The 13,137-nt window shown below is 39.0% G+C and overlaps 1 protein-coding gene across 7 annotated transcripts in view; it reads right to left on the reverse strand.

The window, feature by feature from the left end:
- The window catches only part of CTNND2 (catenin delta 2), a 688,109-nt gene that overhangs the window by 87,437 nt on the left and 587,535 nt on the right, over nt 1–13,137 (reverse strand). For all 7 annotated transcript variants that reach the window (XM_030041721.1, XM_030041726.1, XM_030041725.1 and 4 more), the window contains one exon: nt 5,314–5,487. In XM_030041721.1, coding sequence (XP_029897581.1) covers nt 5,314–5,487 — 174 coding nt within the window. The remainder of the gene's footprint in view (nt 1–5,313; nt 5,488–13,137) is intronic.

Consider the following 13,137-nt stretch of genomic DNA (forward strand, 5'->3'; position numbering starts at 1 on the left):
ACCAGGGGAAGTTTAGGTTCGATATTAGGAAAAAATTTCTTCACTGAAAGGGTTGTCAAGCATCGGAACGGGCTGCCCAGGGAAGTGGTTGAGTCACCATCCCTGGAGGGATTTAAAAGACATACAGACGTGATGCTTAGGGACATGGTTTAGCGGAGGATTTGGCAGTGCTGGGTTAACGCCTGGACTCGATGATCTTAAAGGTCTCTTCCAACCTAAATGATTCTATTGTTCTATGAACAGACACTCAGGAAAACAAAGCTGGTCATACTGTCATTAAAGCAGATGAGGAAAATTTGTAAAGCCTGCAAAGTAACTGGGACAGAAGACTGGGCACACAGAAGGGACTAACCAAGGCCCAGAGGAGGTGTGCTACCTGTTCTAATGTAAGCCATTACATTGCCAACAGAAACATAGCAGATCTTGTTTTCTGTTTTCAAAAGGTATGTATTACCTATATACGTTATGATAACATTTTAGAAACAAACCAGGATCATATGAATGAAGAAATTATTTTTAACGGTTTGACAAAACTAAGGAAATCCTACTTGTGGTGACATCTCTGTGTTTGTAACTGCATGTAATAGAAAAGATAATATTGTAGGACCAGAAGCAATGGGAACAAACTGAAACACAGGAGGTTTGCACCAGGAAATGCTTTTTCACTGTGAGGGTGACTGAGCACTGGCACAGGTTGCCCAGAGAGGTTGTGAAGTCTCCAGCCTTGGAGACAGTCAAAAAACTGTCTAGACAAGGTCCGAGGCAACCAGCTCTAGGTGACCCTGCTTGAGCACAGGGTTGGACCAGACGACCTCCCGAGGTCCCTGCCAACCTCACCCATTCTGTGATTCTATGAGTTCACAGCAGCAGGTATTGCAGAAATATCTCTCGCAGATAAACTGACATCAGCCTAAATTTAGCTGTCAGATACATATAGACAGACATAGTAATATACAGATATCCTAGTGTCTCCTTTCTTCCTGAGAGGGAGATTTTGTTCAGAAGGGACATAACCTTGGATTCCTGACATCGTTAACTCTAGGACATTTTGCATATAACTTTTTACATGCTCAGTAGATTTAATGTATTAATAGCCTATTGACCAAGGTGAAAACTAAAAAGAACTTTCCACTTTTATTCCCACCATCTAAGGAAAAATACTGATGCCAGACTACATATAAAAAGATCTATGGAGATTTCCTTTTATGGGATGAGTCTTGTAATTTTATACCTTGTAATTTTTTTAATCCAAGGTATTAAAATAAATAATGATATGAGGTTGCAGAAAGGACTTCAGGTTTGAAGTGTTACAGTGAGAGAAATTTCTTAATAAGCAGGCAAGTATTTTCAGAATACAGCTGAGTGAGTCAGCAAACCTCCTATTTTTATTTGTGTGTTTTTGCACAAACTTGGTTAAACCCAAATTAAGTGGCAAAGAAAACTAACAGAGCTCCCAATGAAAGTCGATACCTAATGGGAAGTAAAGAGTCTCCACTGCTTCCAAAGGCGTGTCTCAAGCCTTACTCGCTCAGGGAAAACTCCAGCTAAGCTTGACGAGGAATGTGTTTGCCTAGATTTTTCATTCATATTACTAAGCAGCTTTAAAATACAAGTTCATATTAAGTATAATTAGAAAAAGTCTACTTCTGGAAAAAAAAAGTATCTCGGAGTGGCGATGAAAGCAAGCAAAACCAAAAGCAATGGCCGGCCTTTTTATGTGTTGCTCCTTCTACCTGTAGGAAGTTTAAGATACAGTGAAATTACCTCAGTTATGATTTGATGGGAGAAAATATCTTGGGAAACAATGACTCCCCTCAAACAGAAACCCACCCAGCCCCAAGGAGCAGCTGACTTCTGCAGAAGCGGGTAGGTGTCTGCACGTAGAGCGCTGACAACCTGACCGTAGGTTGGATGTGTCCTTCCTTGGAGTGCCTACTGCTCGTGGCCATCGAGCCCGTCCAGAGGGGGACGTGCAGTGACCAACTGCCAGTATCACAGACCACTGCGCAAAGCAGTAGTCAGACCTTAAACAAAGTGGTATCCTGGCAGCGATGTGGAAAACTAATTTGTCAAATCTCCCCCAAAGGCTTACATATTTGGCTGTCTCCATATATATTATTCCAGAAGGGCCATTCGTATTTTGCATAGATGCATCAAGTAAGCACATGAATAAAAAAAGAGAGATCTGTGAGGATACGCGTATACTTTTCCGTGAAAGAAATGGGTTTGGTTCCTTCAGATTCCAATACTGGTGTCCTCCCTATATAATGACATCTTGGTGCAGAGGAGCGAGATGAACGAATTTCCACATTCACTTGAAACAGCCTCTTCCAAAATGAGTTCTGCTTTGTGTATAAGCTGTCAATCTCTTCTTCAGAATATACATCAAAATCAAGATACACAGAGGTGATCTATCCCAGGTTAAATTCTCACATTGAAAATATCCTTCCTCACACCTCAGATCAGTACCCTGTTTTAATGGTAAACTTTCATTTGGACCTGTTAATGTATTTGTCACCTATACGCTCCTTTTTTGATTTGTTATAAATTGTCTTGGTTCTAACAATAATTGCACAGATAAAATATTGTCCTAGCCATTGTAAAAAAACCAAGCTTACTTTGCAGATGGGTAATATATGGCAAGACTTTGGTCCAGAGCTTGACATAGAAAAACTATATGCAAATATATGTATGTCACACTTTTTTCTTTTTTAGTTTTTGGCTTTAGAAGGAATTCCTGCAACTGAAACAGTGCTAAAAATGTCCTACAGATTAAGATTTATTATGTGCATGTGTTGATTTTATGTGTGTGTATCAATGAGAAACTATTTTCCTTGAAATAATGAAAACTTTCAGCCTCTCTCAGCTATTAATCCTTAAAGCTACGTACTGCTGCTTTCTTTTTGTGTTTGAAATTTTTGAAAGCAGCCTAGGGGATGTAGAGACATATCATCTGTTAATTCTAATGGCAGACATTTATCTAAATCCCCTACACAATTTTTTATTTTTTAAAAATTATTCAAGCTTCCTTTTATCTGCTCACTTTCCCTTCATAATGGCATTGGCTAAGCTCTGCCTGTGGTAAAAGCGTTACCTCTGGGTCACTGAAGATGATTAGACAGCTTTATACCAGAGGAACCAAAAGGGTGAAACAGCTAGGAAAGAATTATGCAAGTGTATCAACTGCACTGTATTTTTTTCCAGAAGAGACCGTATCTTCGGAAGTGTGGGAGCATGCCTGGTGCACTGGCTGCCTCATATATTCTGGGATTCTTCTGGCATTAAAATAATGCTAATTGGAAAAAACCCACAATTGCCATTGCTATTAATATTAATAGCAACGTTATTTATTTACATGCAGTTTGCTCTTTTTCTCTCTTTCAGCCCATCACAAAGTTCTTCTTGAAAGATTTCAAGTTAAAAAAAAAAAATCTTTTCCCATTCTTTATACAATTACAATTTCTTGGAGGAACTAAAAAAATGAAAATCTCCCTTTGGAATAACCTCTTCCTTTAAGAGTTTTCTGTCTTTTATTTCAGTCATTTTCTATCCAGAAGACTGCAGGAGTGGAAAAGAGAGGTCAAAAGGTGGAAACATCAATGCTTATGTAATCCCCAAAGAGGATTATTCCCCTCACAAAAATGGCTAGTATGACATGTGAAATTAAGGATATTCATTCTGTGTCTGCACATCACTTGTAATGGAATTGGTGAATCTTTAGAAAAATAGAGCAACATGAGAACAACTGAGCTTTTCCCATGGTATCAGTGCAGATAGTATTAAAGTTCAAATCAGTTTTTCTAACCCGGCACCTGCCAAAGAGCTCTGTGGAGCTTTCCTTCCTCTCCCTGTACACTTCTGCCAACTAAAAGATGACAGGTACACAATTTATTAGAAATGGGAGAAGGGGCACCACTTGGATTTTAGCACTCCTATTAGTCCCGGCAAATATGTATGCATTGTTTTCTCATTTGGACCAGGACTACACCCATTCCCAGATGGATAAAACACATTTATCCTGTTTCTGTGCCAGGATTACACAATCTGATGTGGTCTACAATACGAGAATAATAAAAGTGTAATGATTTTCAGGCGCAGTGTATATGTAGCATTTCGCAGGACAAAAATCACTGGACAGATAATTTCTTACTCATTTCATGTCACTGAAAGCAATAGTCAAAGGCATTTTATAAGTTTGGTGGAACACAGTGTTCAAAAAAAAAAAAAAAAAAAAATCACACGCCGCTGAAGATCTACTGAATGTGCCAAATCAACTTCCAATAAAACTTTATGGGAAAAAAAAGCAATTTATTAGCATCAGGACTAACATTTCAAAATGAATGCCTAATTAAAATGGTATTTACATATCGCATACTAATGCCCAACTGCTTAAAGTCAAACAGGATACCTTCTGAGACATAACTTTGATAACTGCGTTTCCCCATACATGCGTGTTTTCATAGTAAATGAGAAAAATTCCCACTGAGAGTTAACTTAAAATCAATGCATTATATTTATACAATTCACCCAATCAAACCAGTTTACCATCAGGAAAGCAATGAAAGAATTGCCCTAAAAAGAAAACCTGGCTCAACTGTTATCTTGAATTGTATTGATTTGTTCTAAATTTAGAGTATTTTCAAAACCTAATAAATGAGTTCTTAAATTTTTTTCTCAATTCACTGCAAATAATACAGGAGAGAAAAATGGATCTTTTGAATATAATTGAAAAGTAGGATTAGCTGGAATAAAGTGCCTTGATTGAGCATTTCCTTGCTCATTGTACATATTTAATCATATTGTCCATGTATTTTAATAATGTCTCATATTTTAAAAAAGTAGATGGTAAGATTACTTGTGCTGGTGTCACATCATTTATATTTTGCTCTCCTCTCGCCTGGTTTCTCTTAAGAGAGAGAATGTCAACCAGTTTCTGCAGTGACAAAACAATACGGTTTCATTTGATTGTCACTGGTGATATTTTTGGCTCATTTTTCATGGCTCTGCCACCCAGATTCATAAAGAAGTTGCTGCTCCTCATTTGGATATTGGTTTTCAGCGGCAATTTTTCATACTTGACTTGACCAATATGATTTTCACTGCTGTCTGCTGACTTCTGTTATGACATGACTATCTGTATCGATTCAGAGGACTTAAAATACTATCTCAAATTTGACTGCAGATAGTTCTGTGAAAACAGAAGGTTACTCCACTACCAGGAGCATTCAGATACATATTTATCACCAATTTGCTGTTATCTGTACGGGTTTTTCCGAATTGAAAAAGAAATATGTATCAGGTTAACATTCCTACCTTCCAACTCCCAGCAGCCAAGTTCTGCAGTGCCCCTGCTGCCCCCTCCAGCGTGTCTGGATTTGAGCACTCAGAAAGAAGTGTGAGGTAGGGTTTGACTATTGAAGGGTGCCACAGCATCTGGATTCCTTTGGGTGGTTCTGCACAGTCTGGGAGAGGTCCTACGCCATCCCACTGTTGGAAAGTAGAAATCAGACTGTCAGCAAGGAACGGCGAAATACTCGAGAATTGCCTCAGTTGAGGCTGAACCTCTATGTGTGCGTGCGTGAAGGCATCTGCCTGCAAGCAGCCGTTCTCAACTTCAGCATATCATGTGGTTCTTCATAGAGAAACCAAACTTCCTACTCAACGCTCCTTACAGAAGAGCTATAGCACTGGCAGAAATCACAGTGTTTTAGCTAGCTGACATAACAAAACCACTTTTCACTGCATGTATTTTTTTGGGTGGGAACACAAGCCCAATGAACGTGAATGTATCTTAAGAGTCAAATCTAGAACTTGCATGGGAAGAAGAGATTTTCCTTTTCCACATCCTGCTCAGTTCTCCGCATCCTCTCTCTTCTCCTGAGGGGAAAAACAACACAAACCACTACTGTGGAAAACTAAATCATTCAAGGCCATGAGCCCTCCTCTCCATCCCCTGACAGATCCAAGTGAGACAGGTCTTCCTCAACTGCGTAACTTCTGGCTTCTCACCGTGCGAGTGCCGGAGGCATTCGACCATACAGCCAGCCAGCTGTATGGTCTGAGGTTCCGATGTAGTCAGCAGAACCTCTCACAAAACAGACTTTCCATCTCATCACATAGTTTTGCAATGAAAATAGTCTGATATCCAAAATGGGCAATATTAAAACCTGGACACCAAGCAGGTTATTGCACGAAGCCCACTCTTAGCAGAAAGAGAAACTTTATTTCAGGAGAACAGTGACTCACTTCTCCAGTGGAATGCACAATACTTGCACCTAAGCATGAAACATCTTAAAAGAAGGAAATTTAAGGACTTTTTTTTTTGTTTTTTAAACAAAAGTAAGGTGTGGAATGGACTTTTAATGAAATTTTAAATGTGATTTCTATCTATATATGTAAAGTATATTTTGCTTTGCTTTGTACAGGTAAAGGGATTTAGAAAATTCATAGCCTTAATACCACTGTTAGGAACAAGCCTCGACTTTTTAATAATTTATTTTCTAACACCTCTGACATGTCCAGATTGTACGATACAATACAAAATAAACTTTTTAATGCCTTGGGTTAGAGCTTACTGTGATTATGTAGATAAAAACCATGTATCATAACATTAAACATCTACTAGACATACAAAGACAGCACAAGCCAAATTAATTCCTTGTTTAGATCTGCAACAGTTAATTTAATTAGTTATGAGTCAAACAACACAACAATACTTGTACTAGGAAAGACCTAGAATCTTTCATTTTCAGGAAGTATCAATCATAATTTTGTTTAAGCTAACTTTAAAAATCTACATATAGTTTAAGGGACAATGAATCAAGTCTTATCTAATAACAACTAACATAACTTAATTTTAACAAGGTCTTAGTAGATTACTACCATTGAGAATGAAAACCACTATTTTTTTCTAAATTACAGCAGAACAAACACCAAAGCGGAAAGCTAGTGGGTCCATTTAGTACACAGGAGCAGAAAACCAGAAAGCTGCTCAGTTATGAAACTCACTGCACTGGACAAAAGTTACCATAGTTTAAAAGAACTGGCACAGAAATACTCAGTGGTGGTTGAGAAACTACAGGAAAATTGCCTTCTGGAGAAACAATCCCTTTAAATGACACTATCATAGGGCTGTGCCTTTGAATTTTTTAATACATTTCTGCCTTTAAACCAATAGGTTGATTTCACTGCATGTGACTGTTCTCCTCTTTTCTCCATATAAATCACCATCCTTGCCAGAAATGACTTCTCGTCAGCTCATAAAAAATACATTAAAACCTGCTTCTTATTTTAACTCTCGGAATTCAACCATTTGCACTGTCAGAATTTCTTGGAAAACAAATGAGAAACATATCTTACAGGTCAAACCTGACCTCACACCAGATTTAGACTTTGTACCTTAGTAAGTCCACTAATGAATGACTTGGGATATCCAAGGGCACACATTCAGGTCTTCGTCCATCTCATTCCAATCCATTGCACGAATTATGGACACGTTATGCAACTGAGCAGTGTTTGCACAGGGTATTTACTATATTATTTCAGGGAAAAAAGTACATATAATGCACCAAATGTATCAGATCTTTTGTGCATATGTGGGGATGTAACTTTTTTTTAAACTTGGGTATTTACACTCTTATAATCACAAGGACTGCTGAAAATCAGCTGATACAAATAGAGCTGTAAATATGTTCATGCTGTGCTGGTACATATAAAACACTGGAAATTATACTTGCAGATAAATTAATATTTAATGTGGTTTTGCCATTCTGCCCAGTAATGAGAAAACATTTAAAAAAAAAAAAAAAAGTGAGACAGATTACTCTATTTCCCTGCCCTTCTTGTGACTCACTTTTAGCACAACTGCATTAATTTATCACCAACTGCGGAGGAATACCTTTTCCTCAAGACACTGTGACGCCTCTCAGTCCCTGTAGGGGTGATGGAAGGCTTTGGTACCGCACATGCACGTGCAGCGATGACGGAGTAAATCCAGCGGCACCGGAGAGTGTCCCGCGCTATTCTTCGGACATGGCGTGCGTGCCCTGAGCAGCGTGCGCAGGGCCGGTGTCGCTGCCGACCACGCAGAACGTACGTGCTGCCCCTACGGCAGCCTCCTCGAGGTTGTGCGGTAAAGGGTGACAGCACTGTAGAGGGCACAAGCAACTGCGACCCGTCACGTACTGCCTGTCTCCGTGTCTGAGCTCCTCTCCGCTCCTGCGTGTGTGGACTTGGCTAACTCTTCACTGAAGGGCTGAAGGGCTTCTGGCATCTTCCGTGCTGAGACCAGTGCCTGCAGCCGTACAGCCCGACTGTTGCAGGGCGTGCAGGACTCATACAGGTCAGAAAAGAAGCTATTGCAAAGGAGGTTTACCTGATCTTCACCCATTTATTTCGTATTTCATAAATATAAGCATCAATTGACTCAGTGAAAAAAATATTACGAAACGGTATTACAGTCCATTTTCTCCAATGGTGGCTAAGGCATGGCAGAAGTTGCTTTGTAGTTCACATTGCTCAATATTAATGAACCGAGGCAGCGTGCTAAACAACTCTACCCAGTGAATTACTGGAACAGTTACTGTATTGTTGCAGACCATCAGGAATGATCAGTAAGGTCTATTTGAGGTAGGCTGTGGATGTAATTACTCTTCCTAGCTTATGCTAAGGAAGAAAAAAAGTCATAAACAAATATTCCTTCCAGGCTTCCCTCCTTCAGCCGAAATTACCCACATATATTGTGGTAGAAGCTGACAAACTGTTTGTTATGTGGGTGAGATACAAATCTCTCATTTCCTGGTGCAAAGAAAAGATGAAAGTCAAGAAGAATAAAAAGCCAAATATAAAGATCTTAAAGAACAACAGACTTTTGAGAGTAAGAGTACTCTAATAAAGTTTCCAAAGTTTTCACATTACTATGGAACTTCGAGAGGAGAAAAACATCACTCATCAAGACGCTCCTCCATGCCGCACAACAGATTATCTACCACCTTCTTTCTCATTTTAATAAAAGCAAATCTATGTTTATAGTGTAATTGTACTGAATACCAGGGAAGGCTTCAACTCAGTAAGAGAAGTGCACTCTCTGTATTTTGTTTTTTGTACTAACAACCTCAAGTTGGTGGGGTTTGTCATTAAGGAGTATCACACAACAAGACACTTTCCTCTGATAACAAAACAACAGTGTTTTATTTTCATTTTTAAAATACGAGTACTTTTCCCCAGCCTGTGCAAAATACCACTACTTAAAAAAAGAAAGTCTAGGAAAAAACTCAAAAAAATCCCAGCAATGCCTAAAACCATCTTTGTCTCTGTTCAATGATCTAGACATTTGAGATAGTCTGATAAGCCGTAGCTATGCTCTTTGTAGCAGCAGTGACAAGATTTATATCAGCAATTAAACAGTGCTCACCAAAAGCATTTTTGAAATGCCAAAGACTTTTAAACTACCAGGCCCCCTAAGAGGACAATGATTTCTCACCCTGCAGATCTTAGTGGCTGTGGCAGTGTATGCCAGCTGTCCTTAGGCATATCAGTCCAACAACCTCTTTTGGAAACCCTTGTCCAAGAGATGCGTTGGCCAATGCTGTCAAGAGCAGAAATCTAAAGTTAAGCAACAAAAATTCATCAAAATCATAGAGCTTGCTTTCAGGGGTGATGGGAATCCATGCAGCTGATACAAAAGGAGGCAGAAATGCCACTACTTAAAGCAAGTCAAATTTCAGTTTAGACATCCAGGCCTAAAGAAAGGTGGTGAATATAAATGAAGGTGTCGACTGACAGAGAGACTACAGGAGTAGGGCGGGAGAGGGCAGAGCTGCTGTGGTGCAGCAAGATGTAGTCCCAATAAAACTGGGCAATTTTTGGATACGGTTTATTGCATAAATAACAGTAACCTCCCCAAGCTGATGTAACCACAGTTACAATTTTGGGAAAGGTGTTTGGAATGCGTTCAAAACATTCCAATGTTTTGAATCTTTATTATTAATCTGAGATAAGAATAAATCCAAATTATACTTCAGATTATATATTACATTCTTAAAATAATTGTCGATGCCTTTATTCAACTTTTTTTTATATTATCACACTTAGCTAAGAAAAATAATTTTATTCAATTTGTGCATTTTGTCTTCGCTTAAAACCAGACCCCTCCCAAATAAACCAGGATGGAGTTCAATCCAGGGACAACAGTCCTTGGCATCTCACTACATCTCCTTCTCCTCACTCCTCTCCTCTCCATACAAAGCTCAAGCTAATGGGCTTTGTGCTGTATTCCACAAATTGACAAATAGAAATTATATTTAATAACCCTGTAGTTTTGACTTTGAAAACAACTTGGTCATACATGATACTGAGAGATTCCCAGGGTATATGAGATTTTTCTGTGTAGGCAAGCAAGAATTTAGAAATGGTCACTAAGAAGCTCTGTAAGGAGCTGCTTGAGATAGTTGATTTCTTGCTAATCAACACTTGGCATAGCCACCTTGGGCAAGACAAGGAAGCAACAAGGGGAAATAACATCCTTCCTGAGCAGAACATACTGGCAACACAGCCTTTCGTCCCTAATCTCAGTTTAGATAATTAGCTAAAGCCAGATTGAAATATGCTTGGTAAAATAGTGGTCTCACCACATGAAAAGGTACATCTGACAGCTTTATTTTTTATTCTTTTTGAAATATTATTGCCTTAAACCTGCTATTTCACCTGGATAGAAGAATTTACAGCCCATTTAGCAAGCATGCTGAAGAGGTGTGCCAGTCAATTCATAATGATATATAACTTGAAATGTTGCTGTTATACCTTAAGGCTCCTGACAGAAGGTGAAAGAGAAGGTCAGGTTCATTTCAAAAGTGTCACTTCCAATCAAAAATCAGATTTCGGGCTAGATTCTGGGTTGACAAGAATGATCACAGATGGGGAACTCAAGAGGAGCATGAAGCTAAGAAGTCAGCCTGTTTCTTCTTAGTGAAGAAAGGAAAAGAAATAACATAGGGCCACATGTGTATATAATGGGCTGCATAATAAGAAATAAAGTAAGGATTAATGGCAACTCCCTGGTTCTTTTACTGAAATTGGACCACACACCTTATTTTCCCTAACTGCTTTTCGTCATAATCCTTGTTTCTCATACAGCTCGAAGAATAAACCTGTTGGCAGCAGCGAGCGTACCAACAGGAGCGACAAAATTTTCAGCAGTGGAAAAATTAGTTTCCATCTGAAGAGTGACATGATACATGGCAGAGAGGTCAATGTCTACAATGTCCTAGTTGGAGATGAAGGCCTCTACAGCTGGAGAGCTTTGAGGGGTGAGGGCTCAGTAACAGCTGACCGCAGGTAAACAGCAGAGAGAATATACTGAACAACAGCAACAGCAGGGAATTACAGTCCTTGGGGTCTGAGACAGGAATAAATCAGTGAGTCTCACTTATTTTTCCTGAGGCCTTTACAGAAGTTTTGCTTTCTGTTTTTCCATAGGTAATACCAACACTCTACCTGGCTTTTATTGCAAATCTTTAGAAGGTCTGGGTCTCTTTCAGCTTTAAACTTGCGTGACAAAGCTTACGCCTCAGGAACCTGTCTGAGGTCTGGTAAACCGCCAAAGAGAGGAATGATTGTGGGCTCTTTTAACACCACCCACCTTTAGTTTGAAATGAGGAGAACACTTGTTTCCCGTGATCCTAAGGGAACTCCTTAAGTAAAGTCATTTGAAAGGTGGCACTAGACTTAACTATGACCCGAACAAAGAAACATCTCTTATTTGATTTCAAGATGTAGAAAAGTTGCCATTGGTATAGACAACTGATGTCATTAATGAAAAATATATTCCAATTTGTTCAGTTCTATTCTTCTCAAGTAACTTATGTGCGACTACAACTGAAATATAACCTAGAGAAATAGGGATAATTGTTTCCTAAATCATAAACCAAAGAAATAAACTTCTACTTTCTTTACAGAGAAAACAAATGAGAAAGTGACTTTAATGTTACAGAAAGTTTCTCCTGTTTTATGGTTTAAGAAACAAACTCCCTAGCTGTGTATGTTTTGGTTTTTTTTTTTTTAAGTATAGAAAACTGCAACTGCATCCACAGCTGCTGTCTAAAATGGATACATCTGGTTTTACTGTCCAATTACAGTGGTTTTGCTACTAGTAGCTTTTAGTCAAGTTGAACACTTATTTAAAAATTGACCACCCCGTCTATACCCATATCAGTCACTTCAGAAGGAGTTCAAGAAAATACACACTTGAGAGCTAAGTGAAGGACTGAAGAAGTATACTGTAAAAGGAAAAATTCAAAATTGCATTCACTAAAATCTGAACATTTTTCCCCATGCTATTTTGTAAACCTTATCTTCTAAGGAAGACTGAAACAGTCAATTTTATTATACGAGAACCCCACACGCTGCCAAAAAAAGAACGATACCTATACCCTCAACACATATTTTCTGGGGACAAAGTGTAGCAGGCTGCAGAACTGGAAACTACTCCCCTGTACTGAGGTGTCACAACTCTTAGAGATGTGTCTGTGCCCTGTGCTTCGCCTGACGGGAAAGGCAAAACTCTCAAGTATTAAAGGAATCACACAGGTAAATGACTGGAGTTTTAATACTGGGCTGAACTCCACTTTGTGTATCTGTCAGCGACAACAATAGTAAGCCCAAAGAAAGATTTGTTTTTATGTTTGTGAAGAACTTTTCTGCCAGGTAACTAGGTTTGTATTGTCTAGCGTGCACGATGTATTAAAAGTAGCCTGAAGCTCGATGCCTCCTCTTCACAGGGCACCCGGTAACTGACTACTTTTAATATACTTATCATCTTCCATTTCTTTGAGGTTTCCTTCCACAGGTTCCAAATCCATGGTGGTGTACAGCGCTTTCAGTGTTTCAGATGTTGTGGATCATTGCATCCTATGAAGATTCCATAGGTATGCCTTTGTTATTTACATGTAAAGCACTGTCTATCATTAGCATCATCTTCAGAACTATATTATATTTCAGAGCATAAAAGCTTCCCTGCTGAGGCACTTAAAGGAATGAGCACCCTAAAAATAGCATCCCGAGGAGAGCACGAGATCTGTTCTGAGGGACAGAACAAGCAGCAGGTAGCAGCTTAAGCACTGCAATTGAAAAGAGATTATG

Source organism: Aquila chrysaetos, chromosome 18 (assembly GCF_900496995.4).
Source record: "Aquila chrysaetos chrysaetos chromosome 18, bAquChr1.4, whole genome shotgun sequence".
NCBI lineage: Eukaryota > Metazoa > Chordata > Aves > Accipitriformes > Accipitridae > Aquila > Aquila chrysaetos.